Here is a 20202-nt window from a genome sequence, read left to right on the forward strand (position 1 = left end):
TGGGGTTTTTAGTAGGCTACATGCTCAACTTGACCAAAGGCCCTCAGATTACATTCTCCTTTTTCAGTGTTGTTGTTCCATTTTCTGGAAAATTTCCTTGACATTATCTTGCAACTCATCTATGAAATGTTTCAATTTGGCCATAGTATTTTTAACTTCTGAGAGCTCTTTCTCATTCTACAACTTTTTCCCTTTATGTAACAGCTTGTTCTTTTTTCATGGATACAATATCCTCTCTTATCTTTCTGAGGATTTTGTCATGTTACTGATGTTTTATTGTCCTGCTTGCATTTTGTTTCCTCCAAGTTCCTGGTCCTTTTTCTGTTTATTTATTTTGGTCTCTGTTAGGGGGGTTTTTCTGAAAAGTCTGGTAATCTATAGCTGAATATTCACATTTATGACTGAGGCACAAAGGCTGACTCGATATTCTGTGTAAAGAAAGGAACTTGTTGACTTAAAGTTCTCACTGTGAAGTGATCTGGCAGGGCACTGGAGGTTTTGGGAGCAGAGAGGGATCTCTAAAGGCCAGTACTTGAGTATCTGTACATCTTTTGGTTTCTCCCATGAATGGTTCTAAAATCTCCCTAACATGTTATATGTGGCTGCTAGCATTCTGGGATCCAAGAGGGACAAGGATACTAGCCATCTCTCCATTCTGCATTTAAGCCTTCACTGCATTTCATTTTTCAGGAAAGTGCACATAGGATAGAAGAGGGATCTAGGGGTCCCATATTCCTGTTTTGGCCCCACCTGTAGTTCCACCCTCAGTGCCTTCTGGTGCTTCCACTCCCTGGACCTGTCTGAGAGTTGGGCAGAGATAACTGGCAGGAATTTGAATCTCGTCTTCTCATTCTACCAAGTCAGTATCATTCTTGCATCTGCTTTCTGCCATTAAAGAAAAAAAAAGTTCTCAGCCGGGCAGGAGAATGGCGTGAACCTGGGAGGCGGAGCTTGCAGTGAGCTGAGATCCACTGCACTCCAGCTTGGGCGACAGAGCGAGACTCCGTCTCAAAAATAAATAAATAAGTAAATAAATAAATAAGTTATCTTGTTCACTACCTCTCATTCTCTTTGTTCTTGTGGATTTATGTCTCCCCTCACTAACACCTTATGTTGTTTTTGTCAGGTTTAGGAATTCATGGAGATATAGCCACATGATTAAAGGGCAAGATAAATTTGGTTGAAAGGGGCTCAGAAAAAAAATTAACAGTTATCTGCAAGACACTAATAGGAATAGGTGGGCAGCCAATGGGAGAGAACTCTCAGACAATGTAACTAGGCATCTCAGTTATATATCAGGCAATAATTCATGGAATTTATTCACTCGCGCATTCAACAGATATTTATCACCTGCTGTATGCCAGGCATTGCTCTAAACTCGAGAGATATGACCATGAGCAAGACAAAATGCTCTGCTCTTCTGGATCTTACATCGGATAAGAGTAACACATAATTTAAGTAAACAAGGCAACACATTAATGGTAAGTGCTCAAGAAAATTCAATCGCACTGTGTCGGAGAGTCAATAGAGAAACTACTCTATCAATTATTAAAACTGGAAGTGGCCCTGGAGTACAACTTCCTCATCTTAAATGTGAGGAAATTTAGGTATGAAGAAGGGAAGGGGCTTGCTGAGTGTCATACATGGATAAAACCTGCACCAGCACCAAGGCCTCCTGATTCCCACTCCTGCATTCTTCCCACTATTAATTACTATGCAGTTCACAAGACCTACAAGACCAGGAGACCACAGTGCTCATTTACGCACCATGGGAAACAGCTAAACCAAATAGCTCCTTCAGTTGCAGTTAGTAGAAGCCACAGTTCCAGCGAGCAAAAATAAAGTAAATTGTAAGCTTTAGCCTCTTAATTGGACCTGGCAGCTCCATGGACTTCCAATATACAAATTGATGTAATCCCAGAGCTCCACGACAATGTTCCTAAATGCCCAGACAATGCTTTACACATTTGCTAAAAAAATTATAATCAATTCAAGATAAAAGCACAGCACTAAGCTCTTTTAAAGGAACCTAGTTTCTGGAGAGCCCTTCAGAGTTTTATAGCAGGGCGGGGACAGAGGTTTAGTAGAGGAAGGATTTGAAGCAGCTATGCTAAAGCATCATCAGCAATTTGGGGCTTTCCTGAAGCTTCTATAGTGGCCCTAGAGCAAAACTGGAAACTGCCCATCACTGTCCCATTTTTCCCCTCAAACCGTTATGCCTCCTTGAAATATTTGCATTTTTCCCATTACCTTTGTTGATTTGTTTTAGAGGTTGTTATTGTTGATGTTATCATTACTTTCATTATAAAACAGCAGTTATGTGAGAAACACTGGGCAATACTGGAGATTAGAAAGCCGGAGGGAAAATTACCCAGAGTGCACCACCTAACAATACCAGTGTTAACATTTCCACCAGTTTTCTTTCTGTTTGTTTCCTATGAATAGGGTTGCTAAGTTGTTGATGATGTTCACACAGTTATATATACAACTGTACATCTTGTCCTTTAAATTTTTTTTTACTTTATATAAGTAGTCTTTAAGCTATTACAAAGTTTTATAAATAATGGCTGCACAATTACTCACTTAGTGAGTAATTCCCTTCCTTTTAGGTTTTTAATTCCCTTCCTGTTAGGTTTTTAAAATAATTTCAACTTCTATGTTAGATTCAAGGGTTACACATGCAGTTTTGTCACCTAGGTATATTGTGTGATGCTGAGGTTTTGGGTACAAATGATCCCGTCACCCAGATAGTGAGCATAGTACCAAATAGGTAACTTTTTAACCCTCACCCACTTCCCACTGGTTAGATTTTTATATTTTAGTATTGGAGGGGGGTGATGTTATTGTAAAATTTTCCTCATTTGAAAAAATGCTATTATTAGCATTTTCATGCTTAAAGTAACTCGTGTGGTGCATCTCATCTTTTTGCATTTGGAAAGGAATCATTATACTCTGCTTTGAGGTGTTTCATGGTAAGGGACATTACCTAATTAGATGAAATCACTTTCTGATGAAGAAATGCCAGGCATTAGCAACAGGTGCAGGGAGTGTTAGGGGGAAGAGAGAAAGACAGTTTTTGCACAGGAGTTGGCAGGACCTCACGGTGCCCTTGAAACCGTGCCAAGTAGATATGCTACAGCTTTATATTTTTTGCCAGCCAGCTCTGGCTGCCTGTGAGGCTGTTCATATGTAGATGTTAATTTATGTGAACTTGGTGCCTCGGGCTGGCTAAGAGTTGTGGAGGAATCAGATGATCAGATGGAAGAAGTTGGCGGGCGGGCGGGCAGCCAGGGGAGGAGGAGGAGGTCAGACTTATCTGATGGGCGCTCTTGGGCACAGCTCCCCCTCTGTCAAGAGTATCAGATCCAAGTGCTCTGCAAAGCAGTGTCAGAAGTCAGTATTCACAGTTACCAGAAGGCTCATTTGGCAAGATTGAGGGCAGGTATCAGACTCTGGGGTAAGGGGGTTTCTTCACAGGGAAGCTTCCTGGAAAGCAATGTGGAATGAAGAGGCAAGAGTGAATCCTCATGTTGCATAAGGGAATCCTCGGTCCCACCATTCCTTTGTTTTTATTATAACAGGAAAAGTATGTGCTGATCTGAGGGAGGTCTGAGTCACCTTCCCTAGTGAGCCTCAGGGTCAGTTCTTCTAGTTAGGGCAAAACTCCATGAAGATGACTTTAAGGAAAAAAAAAGATTCATTTACATAATAATGTATGTGCATGTATACAGTTGATACAGTCTGTTACCAAACAACATGCCATCAAAATTGATGTTTAAAATTTCTTCTGTACTCCTTTCCTCCCAAATTTAAATAATAATTCACTAATACCTCCAGAACTTTTTTTTTTTGAGATGGAGTCTCACAGTGACACCCAGGCTGGAGTGCAGTGGCATGATCTCGGCTCACTGCAACCTCTACTTCCAGGTTTGCGCGGTTCTCCTGCCTCGGCCTCCCAAGTAGCTGGGACTACAGGCATGCCTCACCGCACCCGGCTAATTTTTTGTAATTTTAGTAGAGACAGGCTTTCACCATGTTGGCCAGGTTGGTCTGGAACTCCTGACCTCAAGTGATCCACCCCACTTGGCCTCCCAAAATGCTGGGATTACAAGCTCGAGCCACTGCACCTGGCCCAGAACTTATTTTTTAGACAATCACTTAGCTCTCTCTGCTTAAGGCACTATCCTAGGTGCTTTAATATTATCTCATTTAATCTTCACAACAAGCTATGAAGTAGGTACTGTCATTATCCCCATTTGACAGATGAAGAAATTGAGACAAAGAGGTGAAATAACTTGCTCCTGGTCACACAGCTGGTGAGAAGCTGCAGAGCCCATGCCCTAAATGAGGCTCTGCTACCTTGGAGAATGGAGCAGAGACACAGAGGTGCACAAATGGAAGCTCTGAAATGACAACAGGAGAATTCTTCAGGGGTCCTGTCCTCACTCTCTGGATGCCATTGGGAAACCATCAGGGAATAATAACTGTGTCTTTTCCATAACGTGGGGAAGCTCACAGGGACAATCTAGCTCACACAGTTTATACAAGAAGGAGGTTCAGTTAATCTCCAAATATTAATCATGTAAAAATAGACATAAATGAAAGTGATCATTTCTGGTGAATGCGAGTGAGAACTTTGAAAATGCAGATGGAGTTACAAAGAGTGGTTACGAAATGTCCCCTGTGTATGTAGCAGTTCATGCTGGAAAAAAGCCAACACAGCTATCACTGCGGAGCCGAAGGAAAGTGAGGACAGGAGGAGCTCCTTCTGCCCCTCTGGGAAGCATTGCAGAGGGCGGGGAGGCCACGTCCACCCAGGGATTGGTCAGCAGGGGCACAGGCCCCACTGGAAATGGCAAGGACCCAGAAAGGAGAGAGACTGGGAAAGTAAGGACAGGGAGTTGGATGGTGACTCAGCAGCAGGCACTTGGGAGGGAAGCCAGGCAGACAATTAGCATCAAGAAGGCTTAGCAGGCCTTAGGCAGCGTTCTAGGGAACTAGGCAGAGAAAATATCTGAGAGCTCCCGGGAAGGGGGCCAAGACTCAGGCATGAAAGGCCAGATAGGGACTTGCTGCTGGAGTGGGAGAATACAGTGAGGGGAATAAGATGAGAGAAGATTCTAGAAGCAGGGGTACAAGATCAGAGAAGAATCAAAAACCTAACCAGAATGCATGCTGAGATTCTGTGCTGCCTACTCAGCTCCCAGCATCTTCTGAGCAGGAATAACGTTGGTGTTAGAATCTCACCCTACAGCTTCCCTGGAGGAGAGGATGAGAAGGGACTGCTGCAGGAGCAGCTCTGCCTGACCCCTCAAACCATTTCCCCAGCACCCTCCCTTGTTGGCCATTCTTTGGAATTCACTTCTTGCCGGCGTAGGGACCTGGTATAGTAAATCTTTTTGATCAAGCCATTGAGGTGAAGTGAACCAGGATATTCATCCTGTATTTGAACCATAATGGCTTTTGGGCTGCATGTAAAGCTTGAGCCCGGTTATCTATAACGTGTGAGCATGGAAGAAATTGCCCATTGATCTTGTTTCCGCTTCTTCCTTTGTCTGGACTAGGCAGCCTACAGAAGGCAAATACCGCCATCTAGTGGCGTATCCAGGCTTCTCGCCAGGAACTGTATCTTGAATTGTAGAGAGAAGCTTGGCTTTTTACCCTCTTCTGTCCAGCCCATGGGTCTGATTGTAACCCGCCCCAGGGGGCAGTGGGTCTTGTATCTGGGTGCCATGCTGGGCCGTTTGCGACTAGAGTTTCAGGCCCCTTCTGCTCTAACAGTCTGCAAAAGGACTACACTCATCCCTGGACTCAACCATGTTGCCCTAAAAGAATGAAGCCTCATTCTTTTTGTAGTCCTCGTAGCCTCAATTTTAGGCTGATGGCTCCAGTAAGAGGTGGGGATGGGAGGTGTTGCAGGGGTTAGAAGGAAGGAAGGTTGTCTCTTCCATTATCCCCTATCATCTAGTGAGAATCTAGTGGGAGGGGCGAGTTAGAATAGATGCCCATACAATAGGAGTCTGAGGGTCGTAGTCAGGGCAGGGCCAGAGCACAGGGTAAAACCCTTGGAAGGAGTAAAGGGGCATACAGGGAAGGGGTTTAATGGCACAATTAGCTGAAGCTTGGCAAAGGAATAATGAGCTCTAACGAAGCAAGAGGAATTAGAATCAAAGCCCTGGTTCTGGGCAGGCTTCAGACTGTGGCTACAGCTAGAAAGCCTGAGTGATTGAATATAGCACTGTGCTAATTACATTTTTTTCTTGTTTTCTTTCCTGTTCTCAACTCTCCTTTTCATCTTCTGCCGTCTCTCCGCCCTAAACACCATTTTTCCCCTTTTTCCCCCTTCTCTTCCTCCTTACCTCTGGTCTCACACATTCTTTGTCCCCTCTCACCAACCCTCTCGTATTTCTCCCCCTTCCTCCTCCTGCCCTCCTGTTCTACTCCCTCCACCACCACCCACCAAAGCTCTCTGGCGGATGTGAGCTGACAGTAGTCCTCCAGGACTTCAGTGCGGGCCACAGCAGCGAGCTGACCATCCAGGTGGGGCAGACGGTGGAGCTGCTGGAGCGGCCCAGCGAGCGGCCTGGTTGGTGTCTGGTCCGCACCACAGAACGGAGCCCCCCCCTGGAGGGCCTGGTCCCCAGCAGCGCCCTGTGCATCTCACACTCCCGAAGCAGCGTGGAGATGGACTGCTTCTTCCCCTTGGTGAAAGGTAGGAGAACAGAGTGGGTGGGAGGCACAGACCAAGGAGGCCACGAGCACTGGCCTGACTCTAGCTGAAGACCACCATGGAAGCGACCTGTCTCGTGGACCCATTTTGACCCTGTGGGGTTTCTTTGGGACCTGATTGTGAAGTGAATGGGTTGGGAACTTGGAGAGGAAGAGCTACCAAGTAACTGTGTGTGACTTTGGGAAGGTCATTTAGCCTTCGTGAGTCAGTTTCATCTTAGAAATGAAGGTTGAATTAAGTAACGTCTAAGATCTCTTCCGGTTTTCTCATCGTATCACACTACATTCGGAAAAGTCCTCTTCTACCTTTGGCCAAATATGGCTTAGACTCATCCTTTCTCCACTGACCCACTCCCCTCCACAGCAACTTCTGGCTCTCTGACCCCTCACCAAGTACTCTCATGCTGACCTGGAGACACCAGGCACACCCAGGGAGGAGCCACAGCTGAGTCAGATCTGATCCTGCCCTCAGCCCGGCCAGGGTTTGAGGTCCATGACTCCTTTATGTGCCTTCAACAGATAAAGTATTCTAGCCTTGGCTTTTATTGTATGTAAGCTCTGTGTTCCCTTCACATGCCTGTTTACTCACTTTTTCTCATGCCAGGAGACTAAACCCCTCATGACAGTGGTTCTTTAGGGGTGGTCTCTGGATTAGTAATATCAGCATGCCCTGGGAACCTGTTAGAAATGCAGATGCCAGCCTGGGCAACATAGTGAGACCCTGTCTCTACAAAAATTTAAAAATGCAAGGTGGCACACGCCTCTAGTCCCAGCAACTTGGGAGGCTGAGGCAGGAGAATCACTTGAACCTAAGAGGCTGAGGTTGCAGTGAGGTTCCAGTGAGCCAAGATTGTGTACTGCACTCCAGCCTGGGCAACAGAGTGAGACTGTCTCAAAAAAAAAAAAAAAAAAAAAAAAATTAAAAAAATTAGCTGGGCAAAGTGGTGTGCACTTGTAGTCCCAACTGCTCAGGGCACGGTGAGGCAGGAGGATCAGTTGAGCCCAGGAGTTTGAGGCTGCAGTGAGCTATGATTGCACTGCTGCACTCCAACCTGGCTGACAGCAAGACCCCACCTCTAAAAATAAAAAATCAAAGTTAAAAGAAAAATCCAGGTACAGTGGCTCACACCTGTAATCCCAACCCTTTGGGAGGCTGGCTTGAGGCCAGGAGTTTGAGACCAGCCTGGGCAACATAGTGAGACCCCCATCTCTACAAAAATAAAAAAATTTAGCCAGGCATGGTGGCGCATGCCTGCAGTCCCAGCTACTCAGTTGGGGGCTGGGGTAGGAGGATCACTTGAGCCTGGGAGGACAAGACTGCAGTAAACCATGCTTGCACCACTGCACTCCAGCCTGGGTGACAGAGCAAGGTCCTGCCTCAAAAAAGTTTTTTTTCATTTGATTTTAAAAAAGAAAGAAACACAAATGATCAGAACCCCCACTCCTCCAGAACTGGTAGGTCCCAACAGTCTGTGTTTTAACAAGCCCTCCAGGTGGCTCTGATGCACATTTGAGTTTGAGATCCACTGACTTGTGAAGTCCAAGTGGCAGAGGCCTTGCAGCCAAGCATTTTACACTAGGGAAGCCAAAGACAGGCTGTAGCTCCTGGCTTATTTTTGTAACTGGCCAGATCATCAGCAGCAGAGATGCCTTCTATGCAGACGTGTGCTAGATAGTTCTAGGAGAGGAATATGGGGATGAGGGTCAGCATGGAGACCTGCTGCAGGCTTCCTGATAATTGCTGTGAACTTAGAACATGTTTAAAACGCTCTGGTGTCTGGAGTGCCATCTGGTCTACCTCCAAAGCCTGACTTCCTTTCCTCCACTAGATGGCAGCAGCAGGCTGCATTGTTTGTGCTGCATCCAGCCTGCCAGGTTTTTCCCACCAGGAGAAAAATGTCAACTAAAATCGCCGCCCTGATTCTCCTCGCGCCCTCCACTCCCAATTTAGTCATTGCCTGCTTTCCCCTCTGTCCTCTGAGGACTAAGGAGGGACTATGTCAGCAAGTTGTTTGGGAATTTGAAATTGCAGGGCACAAGAGGAAAATCAAGGAAACTGAGGAATCTGGTTCCACTTGAGGTCTAACCAAGAGAACAGGGTACACAGAAGCTAGATTATTGTGAGGGTAAAATGAGGTAACAGAGACAAAACACATCAGTGTCTGGCATTCAATGCACCTTAGTTGTCATGATAAGTTTTTGCTATTATATTATTTGCCATAGATTATCCAGTAAAATAACTACACACTCCCACAAGTCCAGCTGAGAGACCCATCTGCAGAGAGGAAACCAAGCACAGCAATTCATTTGCGGCAAAAGGCTAACGTTCCTTGGATCCCCAAGTGTGGGTCGTTTTCATCAGGAGGGACTCAGCTTCAAGGGAAGATGAGACTTCCTGACCTAGACCTGGCCTCCTAGCCCGAGGCTGGGTGAAATGTGCACTCCCTCCCTGCTGGGGCTGCCACATGTGCAACTTGGCAGTAGCAAAGCCAAGGTGGAAAATCAGAGAGCAGTGTCAGAGTCAATCTGTGATCCCGAGGCGGGAGGTGGAAGCATTCAGGGTAAGAACTGCACAGGACTGGGGGTTCTCTCTACTATAGGACAGATTAGTGGAGATTTAACTAAAAATAGGAGCTGCAGACCAGGAATGGAAAATAGAGGCAAGAGACAAAACTGGGAGGGAGGCTGTCATAGAACTTTCCAGTTAACTCTGCCAACCAGCATAGCTTCTTAAAGGTACCAGCAGTGCCTATCACCCATTTCCCTAGCTCTTTTCATTTCCAGGTTGGTTCCTGTTTCCCCTAGGTTAGGCCAGTTATGCTGAGCCTTCAGATGGCAACTTGTGAGGTCTTACTATCTTCTCACCCATGTGAGCTCTGAATACAGAGGTCCTCAACTCCTGGTAGTCAAGGACCTAAGTCGGCCAGGCGCGGTAGCTCACTCCTATAATCCCAGCACTTTGGGAGACTGAAGCAGGTGGATTGCTCAGGCTCTGGAGTTTGAGACCAGCCTGGGCAACATGGTGAAACCCTGTCTCTACAAAAAATTTAAAAATTAGCCAGGTGGGTGGTGTGCACCTATATAGTCCCAGCTACTCGGGAGGCTGAGGTGGGAGGATCACCCGATCCCAGGAGGCTGAGGCTGCAGTGAACCATGATCACACCACTGTGCTGCAGCCTGGGTGACAGAGTAAAACCCTGTCTCAAAAAAAAAAAAAAAAAGGGACCTAACTCTGCATTCTCCATGGAGCATTCCTTATGCCCTTAACTAGACCCCATTTGAAAGTACGTGCAGTCATGCACATGGCCCAGCCTCAAAACCCTTTCCCTCTCTCTCTGGGGTCTGCCCAGAATGTTGGCCTTAGCTAAGACCCAATAAGCTGTTCCTTCTCTTATTCCAGCTGGCTGCCTGCTGGCAAACCGCCTTTTCTTCTCTCAGCAGTAATTTGTCTCCAGTGGGTGCTTTACCTTATAAGTTATGCACAACTAGATTGAGAATAAAATGTTCCTCTGGGGGTTGTGGAATAGGACAGAATGGTCTCATCTGGTGTCAGGAGGTTGGAATCAATTCCTCTTCAATTCCTATAAGAGAACTGATCCTTTTAGCATTTGCAGAGAGCACCAAGTCAGCACTGTCGCAGGCTGTGTGAAACAGGGACTATGTGTGATGGCTAAGTACCTCGTGAGTGCTCAGGCCATGACCATCATCCCAGCTATGGGGGCAAGAGAACCACAGGATGGTTCTTGATGATCCACTAGAACAGGGTTCTCAACGCTGGCTGCACATAAGAATCATCTGTGAGCTTTTCCAAATGGCAGTGCCCAGACCCCACCTAGAACAAATGGAATCAGAATCTCTGGATGGGGCCTGAGGGGTCAGTATTTTTAAGTGTTCCGTAGGTGAATCTAAGGTGCAGTCAGGGTTGAGAACCACTGCACTAGCCTGGTCTCCTCTCTTCCAGGGGAACACTCAGGCTCAGGAAAGCAAGGTGACCTCCCGGAAGCCACAGGGAGTCTGTGGCCGAGCTGGCACAGACCAGGGCTCCCAACACCTGTTGGGCTTCTGGGTAGTGCTAGGGCTCCCCTCTGCTCTTCCCTCCTCTGCCTTCTGTGGGAGCAGTGGTTGGTTATTTCCTCCTAATATGTCTTGGTGTCATTCCTGAGGGATTGGTGAAAACGAGTGGGGCTGTGTGACAGAATTGGGGTGGGGCTGCCTTTCCTGCTACTTTACTGCCACCCTGACATCTTAGGGCTTCTCACCGGGATTGGGCCCTCCAGCCCTAGTCCTGCCTTGCCACAGTCCCCTCTCACTTTCACAGCAGCAGGTGGTGGAGGGCAGCACCTCCCAAGAGGCAAGCCTTTGTAGCAGTGGTTTCCAACTCTGGATGCACCTTGGAAACCACCTGGAGGAGGTTTCTAAAGATACTGGTGCCTCATACCCACCCCAGAACAATTAATCCAGCTGCCAAGGACCTGGGCATCAGTGTATTTTTAAGCTCCTTCGTGAAAAAAAAGAAAAAAATTAGCTGGGCATAGTGGCGTGCACCTGTAGTCCCAGCTACTCAGGAGGCTGAGATGGGAGGATTGCTTGAGGCTGAGGGTTCAAGGCTATAGTGAACTGTGTTCACGCCACTGCACTCCAGCCTGGGCAAAAGAGCGAGACCCTATCTCGGGGAAAAAAAAATGAAGAACAAACTTAGTGATTCTGATGTTCCCTTAGGGTTGAGAACCACTGCTTTGTGGACTCGGCATGCCCAGGGTGTCAAGCTTAGGGGATACTTAAAGATGTATTAGAAGGGTTGAGGGTTAATATCCAGATTATATAAAGAACTTCTGCAACTCAACAACAACAACAACAACAACAAAAAACTACATTTAAAAATGGGCAAAAGACTTAAACAGAAATTTCTCCCAGGAAGATATACCAGTGATGAATAAGTACATGAAAAGATATTCAACATCACTAATTATTGCCAGAAAAATAAAAAAACAATGACTTGCCACTGCAAAGGATGGCTACTGTTTAAAATGTGCACACACAGAAAATAACAGGTGTTGATGAGGATGTGGAGAAATTGGAACCCTTGTACGCTGCTGGTGGGAATGCAAAATGGTACAGCTGCCATGCAAAACAGTATGGGATTCCTCAAAAAAGTAAAAATAAGGTTATCATATCATATCATTCTAGCAATCCAACATCTGAGTATATATCCAATAGAATTGAAAGCAAGGACACAAACAGAAATTTGTACACCCATGCTCATAGCATTATTCACAATAGTCAAAAGGTGAAAGCAACCCCAGTGTCCAGCAACAGGTGAATGGAATATATACATACAATGGGATACTATTCAGCCTTAGAAAGTTAGGAAATTCTAACACATGCCACAACATGAATGAACCTTGAGGACATTAGGATAAGTGAAATAAGCCAGACACAAAAGGACAAATACTATATGATTCCATTTAAATGAAATACCTTGAGTAGTCAACTTTTTAGCTGTAGAAAGAATGATGATTGCCAGGGGCTGGAGGGAATGGGGAATTAGTGCCTATTGGGTACAGAGTTCCAGTTTTGCAAGATGAAAACTGTTCTGGAGACAGATGGTGATGATGGTTGCATGACAATATGAATGGACCGAATGCCACTGAACTGTACGCTTAAAAATGGCAAGAATGGCTTTTTAAAAAGTATTGGTCCTGGGTACTTCTGCCCCAGGCTCCAAAAACCAATCTAGGTTCTTCTGTACCTGGCTGTACAGGACACCTGTGTTCCTTTTCCTGTGCACTTTCTTCCCTGGCTGGGGCTGAGGGTCTGGAGAAGCTGTAAGGAAATACCTCTCCGCTTATGAAACCAAGCCCAAGGCTTCCCCCGTGAGCCTCAGAAGCAGATGCTCTAGAGGAGAGGGGCAGTGGCCCATGGCACCCCTGGCTTGTTCATGAGGAGTCCTCTCCCTGGGGGCCTCCTGATGATTTCTACTGTTACCACCTACCTGGCCTCAGGAACAGCTTCCCCATGCTGTGGAAGGTGGTGGAGAACCATGGAGAAAACTTGGGCTCTGAAGGCAATTACCACCAACAGCCTGAGAATGCTGGGCAAGTTTGATACTGTCCACTTGTGTTAAGTGTGTCACCAACTCACAAAAATACTTAACACTTATTGAGCTTTACCATGGGCCAGGTTCTGGGTTGCTTTAATGCTAATAACAATAATATTTTCCTCATCCCTCAGATAAAGACACTGAGTCTTAAAGAGATTAGGTAACATGCTGAAAGTCACATAGCTGACAAGCAGTGGGCCTAAATTTGAACGCATGCCTGTCCATTTCCCAAGGTCTCACTTTACCACTGTGTTCTACACCCTCCCAAGTCTGAAAGCCTTGAGACAGGCACTTTAGTTTATTCTCCCATCTGACTTGGCTCCCTTTGTTAGCCAGTCTAGCTGAATCTAAAGAGCATCAACCCCATTATAGTTACACATACCCACCTTTCCACTCTCCCTCTCATCTCTGGCCCCAAATGCCCCACTCTCTAGGAGGAGTGGCAGCAGTCAGGGACAGATTTTGTCCTGTGGGTGCTTTGCCAACTAATAAGATTCTGATGTCCTCAGCTGGGGCAGAATGACTCCAAGGAGCACTCTGGACAGCAGGCTGAGTTTAGTCCAGCTCTGATAGCGGCCTGCCAACCTCTGGTGCTGGCCCAGCCTGTTCAACAGATTGTCTGCAGGATGGAAGTTCCCTGCACTTTCTGCCGCCAGGAGCCAAAATGCCAAAAAGTTCAGCCTCCTCTGCCTACCAGGAGAGTCCTCCAAAGGTCTCTCTCTACCTCTTACTTTTCAGTATAATTCTGCATTAGGAGCCTTACCCTCAGGTTTTTCATTTATTGCGTAATCCCTAACATGGCTTCACTATGGGAGGCTAAAAAATAATTAGAGGATGAATATTCCCTAAACATTTCCTTTCAGGTATGAAGTGATATGTTATAAATTGCAGTTTGCTGATTTACTTCATCCTACAATCCTCAATTGCAGGATGGTGCTTTGTTAACATAACGTATGGGTGCTTTGTTAACATATACCTCAATTTTTTTCATGAGGCAAAATACGATCCTTCAATCCTCTTCATTTGTATAGGATTGTACCTGTAATTGACTAGATGTGAGGTAGTCCTTTGAGATTCAGAACTCACTTCCTCATAGAAGCAAAAGTATACTTGGGAGTATGATCAATGAGGGTGAGAACAGGTTTCCATACTAGCCCACAACATTTTCCTTTATATTAGCATAGCTAAATTACAGTATGTTTGCAATGAAAAGGTGTGGTACGGTGTTTTTAAAAATTCTAATACTGTTGGGTAAGAATAGTTGAAACCCAAAAATAATGCATTTGAATAAGAAATGTTGTAATTTATTTGAGTACTGATACTTTTTGAAGAAAAGTGTGTTTAAAGATAGATGGAGAGATTCTAAAAGGAGCTCCTAGACATTTTTCAGAATTATAAAAAGTTAGAGTTGAAACGTTCTCTTTTTATAACTGGATAAAACTGGTTCTTGATTAGATTTAATTTCACTCCAGAACATTGGCTTCTTTTGGCTCCTGGGATCTTAGAATTGAGAAACAGGTGGAAGGTGTTCTAGCTCACTCTCTTTCCTAATACAAGAAACCCCTTCCACAATGTCCTTGACAAGTGGTCGGCTATGCATTACTTGAGCACTTCTAGGGACTGGGAGCTTATTACTTTTAGAGAAAGCCTGTTGGATTTTAGTGTAATTCTAAGGGTTAGAATATTCCTCATATATAGCAGTGAAATCCAAATACTTTCTACCCACGTCTCCTTCTATTCTCCCCCGTCCGAGCCCCCAGTGTAAATCCACCAGTGCTAATTCTTATTCTCCCTCTCCTTCTGATCTGTATCTAGAAGTAATACAATTTGCAGATAAAATGTTAAACACTTCTTTCTGAAGCGATAAGAGCTAGCAATTTCTCCATAAATCCTTTTATTAAATGCTTAGATCAGAACAAAATGTTTTTAATTAAATTAAATAATCCTGACTTGTTTAAAATGATTGTTTGTGTTTATGGATTAATAGTCCTTTCCGACATCCTTGGATTTGAGAACTTCAGAGTCCATCCTTTCCCTTGAACTTTGGGTATCCCCTGGTTTCTCACTCACAGACATCTGATCTGTTATCCTCTCTGGGCATAGAGCTTATAGGCAAGTGCCTTCCACTCTGAGACTCTCTACAGGCTGGCCTTTTTTCCTAGTTATTCCCTACAGTCATTCATATTGCTATTTGTTCTAAAGTAGCATTTTTATTACCTTTTATTCATGTCTTCTGAATTACCTCTAGAATCCTTTCCACTTCTAAAAATGTGGGTTTTTTTTTTTTCTCTCTGCATCAGGTAATTACCTTTGTTAATATAAAGGGATTAACCAAAGTATCCTGTGTTTATTTTATTTTTTATTTTTTATTTTGGAGATAGGGTCTCACCTTGTTGCCAAGGCTGGAGTGCATTGGCAAGTAGCTGGGACCACAGGCTCTCGCCACCATCCCTAGCTAAATTTTTGTATTTTTTTGTAGAGATGAGGTTTCACCACGTTGCTCAGGCTGGTCTTGAACTCCTGAGCTCAAGCAATCTGTGTGCCTTGGCCTTCCAAAGTGCTGAGATTACAGGTGTGAACCACTGCGCCCAGCCAAAGTATCCCATTTTTGATGCATATAAGCATAGCATAAATATCTTCATTTTGAGGTCCAATGTTTTAGTTTGGGGTGCATGAAATCTCCCTTTTTGTAGTAAAAAATGGTTGAGGCTGGGTGCAGTGGCTCACATCTTTAACCCCAGCACTTTGGGAGGCCAAGGCAGGTGGATCACTTGAGCTCAGGAGTTCTAGACCAGACTGGGCAACATGATGAAACCCCATCTCTACCAAAAATACAAAAAAATTAGCTGGGCATGCTGGCATGCACCTGTGGTCCCAGCTGCTGGGGGTAGGGGTGGGGGAAGGGCTGCAGTGGGAAGGGAGGCGGAGGTTGCAGTGAGCCTAGATTGTGCCACTGCACTCTGGTTTGGGTGACAAAGCAAGACCCTATCTCAAAAAAAAAAAAAAAAAAAAAACAGGTTGAATGTCAGCAATTTCAATTCCAAATGGCCCAACCTAATGTATTGTAATCTACTGTTTTTTCCTTAAAAGGGTACTGGCAAATCTTTGAAAACAAAGAGAATTTGGTTCTCAGGGAATCAGATGGGCTGGGAAGAGGACAGGGTATGGAATGAGAAGCCAGTTATTTTGAGTAGAAAGTCACTTAATCTTCCTGGGTTTAGCTACCACATTTATGCAAAAGAAAGCAGATAAAAATGCCTATGTAACAGAGTTGCTGGGAGACTCAAGGGTGGAAATGTTAAGTAAAAGTGATTTTTAAACTGTGAAGTTGGTTTTATTATTATGTGCACAGGCTGATTGTTTAGGATAAAACAAAAGTTGTCTGTGTCTTTACCTCAGTATGCAGTAGACTATAAAAAGATGGTCTGTAATTCCAACACTTTCAGAGGTTGAGGCAGGAGAACCACTTGAGCCCAGGAGTTCCAGACCAGCCTGGGCAACAGAGTGAGACCCTGTCTCTAGGAAAATTTTTTTTAAAAGCCAGGCATGGTAGTGAGTGCCTGTAGCCCCAGCTACTTGGAGGGTTGAGGTAAGAGGATCACTTGAGCCCAGGAGGTCGAGCCTGCAGTGAGCTGTGATTGAGCCATTGCACTCCAGCCTGGGAAACAGAGCGAGACCCTGTCTCCAAAAAAATGTCTTGGGGTGGAAGACCTGAGTCTGAATCCTGGCCACTGGCTAGATGATGACCTTGGATAAGACACTTAGAATCTATGAAATAAGCCGATGTGATCACACACCTGTGGTCCTAGCTGCCTGGGATGGGAGAGAGGATGGCTTGAGTTCAATGCTGCAGTGAGCTATGATTGCACAACTGTACTCCAGCCTAGGCAATGGAGCAAGACTCCATTTCTAAAAATTCTAATTTTAAAAAAATCTGAGAAATTGATTAATAGCACTTAAACTCCAACAAGGTAGACTCTCCAGCCCAGTTATGCCTCATCAAAGGTGGTCAAAATGTGAAGTTCCCTGCTTGCTCTTTGTCTAAGTTCTGATACCTCTATAGGGCTAAGTACAGGGTGTTTCCAGCCTGAATCATCCCCAGCATTGTTCAAGGGGTCAGGGTTCTCTTTCTAGTTTCCATTGGTTTTCTTTTTTTCTTTTTTTTTTTCCCAGACAGGGTCTCACTTTATCGCCCAGGCTGAAGTTCAGTGGCATGATCAGGGCTCACTGCAGCCTTGACCTCCCAGGTTCAAGTGATCCTTCTGCCTCAGCAACCCCCAAGTAGCTGGGACTACAAGTGCGAGCCACTGCATCTCCATAGGTTTTCAGAGGCCCCAGCATAACCTCCTGTCTGCACCGGCTCCCTTTCCTCAGTCTCTATTCCTAACCTACCCTGGGTCCTTTCCACAGTCCACCAACAGCAGGTCCATCTGGCTCTGTGATTTCCCAAGAAATAATGGCTTATTCCTCTCATAACTTTCTTTTGACTTTAACCCAGAGGATTGAGATAATATCTGATATATTTGAGCTGAAAATTCAAGTTTTTCCTTGGCTTACACCTCTGGCACCTCTCCATGAGCTATTCTCTGTCATTAATTCTGTGGTACTTGAAGGTAACATTTGGACCACATTATGGAGATGGGCTGACCCATGTGATGGGAGTTGTGCTGACGCTGTGAGTGTTGGGTGTATATGAGAGGAGTTTCGTGAAAACTGCCTCAGGCCTACTTTGTTCTGGTTGAGATGTCCTGCCTGTGGCCACATCCATCTAATACTATTTAGGACATGAAAGGGCTTACAATCAAAGCCTCAAATAGGAACATGTCAGGCCAGGCCACATCCTTCTCTAAATACAATTCAGTGTCGTGCTGCCTCCAAGTAGAACTGAAGCAGGAAGACCCAGGTGTCCAGGGAAAGAGCTGGTCTCTCTGGGTCCCTCTGCAGAGATCCTGCATTTTTCCTTTTTGTAACCAGCCTGCTGTGACTTTCCTTATGTTAAATGCCAATTTCAACAGTATGTTTTCATGCCTGCTGGTGCCCACCATAAATCTGTGACATCTGCATGATGATGATGCCCCTTATCATCCAGAGGGGAAGTCAGGGGGAAGCTTGAATATGCCCTTTGGAGCCACATGAACCAGCTGATGGAGCTCAGAGCTAAAATGAGAGCCTCAGGATTTGATCCCAGAGAAGAAAGGCCGCCACTGACTGCTTTCTGAGAAGAAGCTGAAGATGATGGAGAGGAGGTTACCCTAGCAAACAGAATGTTCCCCCAGAGGAAAGATGGTGCAGTTTTCTTGCTTACAGCTAGCTAAGCTGAAAGCACTTTCCCCCTAGAAGAATACAGGGACCCAGGAATGACATGCACTGAATGTGACTTGGGGAAAAGAGAAGGCAAGGCAGTGGTCTGGACGATCTTGGGATGGGCCCATCCTGTCTGCTCAGGGAAGGGCAGAGATGGGAGGACCTCAAAGGCCTTGAGGAGCAGCCCTTGCAGGCCAAAGCTCTAGGAGCTCTCAGCAACAGGATTCTGATGCTGCTGGGCAGGACAGAGCAGTCAGACCCTCCTCTCACCGCCACACCGCCTTCCCTGTGTCACTTGCTCCTTGAGAACAACTCCTCACCGAGGATCTATGTGGGGGTGAAACTGCAGCCTTAACCCAAACCCTGCAAACAAGCATGAGAAGTCTTTCCTTTTACTACTAACTGCCATTCCGAACACCAGCCCTCTGCCCTACAGGCAGTTATTGAACAGCCTGCCCCCTTCTTTGCCCCTGTGGTAGGACTGGGTTGTCTTGTTTTCTCCCCATGTCCACTAACTCCAGCCAGAATCTTGATTCTGAGATTGTGCCCACTTGCCTTACTTTCCACATGGCTCTCTAGGCCACAGGAAGTCTGGCTCCTGATCTTTGTACACAGGAGGGTTCTGAATAGATAATTGCCGTTGCTTGCCCCCAGCTGCAGGGAGGTGGCCCAGGCTGAAGGCCCTTCTCCGCTCAAAATGTTCCAGTGTCTCCTGTCTCACTTCGAGTAAAACGAAGTCCTTTCTGTGACTGCAAAGAGGCTCCACAAAACCTGTTCCGGAGCCTATTCTCTGACTTCATCTCCTATGTATTCATTTCCTGTTGCTGCTGTAACAAATTACCGCGAACATGGTGGCTTCACACAACAACACAAACTTATTATCGTACAGTTCTGTGGTTTGGAAATGCAACACGAGTCCCCACGGGGTAAAATCAGTTTCAGCAATCAGGGCCACATTCCTTTTTGTAGGCTGTTAGGGAAAAGCTATTTCTTACCTCTTTGCCTCTTCCAGCTTCCAGAGGCCACCACACTTTCTCCATCTTCAAAGCTAGCAGTGTTGCATCTTTCTGATCCTCCTTCCATAGTAGTTTCCCCTGGGCCACAGTGGGAAAGGTTCTCTGCTTTTAAGAACACCCACGATTACACTGTCCTCACCAAAATGATCCAGCATAATCCCCTACCTCAGCGTCCCTAACAGAATCACATTTGCAAAGTCTCTTTTGCCATATAAGGTAACATATTTATAGGTTCTGGAGATGAGGATGTGGACATCTTTGGGGGACGTTATTCTGACTACCAGTCACCTGACCAGCCTGCCTCACTGAGCCATTCACCAATCAAGCCACACATATGCTCACCTCAGGGCCTGACCTTTTGTTCCCTCTGCTTAGAACAAGCCAGATACCCCAGATCCTCAGATACCTGGATGTCTTGCTGTCACACTTCCTTCTGCTTGAATGTCACCTGATTAGAGAGGTCTTCCCTAACTCCCATCCTCTCCCATCACACTGTATACTCCCTCCTCTGTTTTACTTTTCTTCATTGCATTTATCGCTACCTGATATATTTGTTAATATTCCTCTGCAAATCCGCCCTACAAATACAGGGATTTTGTCTATTATGTTCATTGCCCTATCCCCAGCATCTAAAACAGTGGCTGCCATGTAAGAAGTTCTCAGTAAATATTTATAGAAAGGAGGGACAGATCATGCATCAAGGACCTCTGCAGTGTTCTTATGTGAAGGACCCGGCTCAGCATGTAGAACGGTAGAGGAAACTGGCTTAAGCTTTAGCAGGAAGACCTGAGGATGGGAATGGGGAATCATGTTCTGATGCTAGGAGTCCTGACTGAGGAAGTCTTCTCTGGGGATGTATGGGTTAAGTACCTCTCATTTATTTGGACTGGTTGAAGGATGAGTAGGTCATTATCCACATTCCATTATTGGCAGATGTATATCCTTTCTATTATTGGAAATCCTCAGTAAACTCACCCGAGTTACATCAAGACAAAATCCACTTTCCATTTGACTCATCAGAAACCTCTTCACTGTACCCCATGAATCTACATG

The 20202-nt window shown here is 45.5% G+C and overlaps 1 protein-coding gene across 16 annotated transcripts in view; it reads left to right on the forward strand.

The window, feature by feature from the left end:
* Window positions 1-20202, forward strand: part of KALRN (kalirin RhoGEF kinase) — a 690448-nt gene that overhangs the window by 524720 nt on the left and 145526 nt on the right. For all 16 annotated transcript variants that reach the window (XM_031662269.1, XM_031662306.1, XM_031662320.1 and 13 more), the window contains one exon: window positions 6466-6712. In XM_031662269.1, the coding sequence (XP_031518129.1) occupies window positions 6466-6712 (247 nt within the window). The remainder of the gene's footprint in view (window positions 1-6465; window positions 6713-20202) is intronic.

Source organism: Papio anubis, chromosome 2, assembly GCF_008728515.1.
Source record: "Papio anubis isolate 15944 chromosome 2, Panubis1.0, whole genome shotgun sequence".
In the NCBI taxonomy this organism is placed as follows: domain Eukaryota; kingdom Metazoa; phylum Chordata; class Mammalia; order Primates; family Cercopithecidae; genus Papio; species Papio anubis.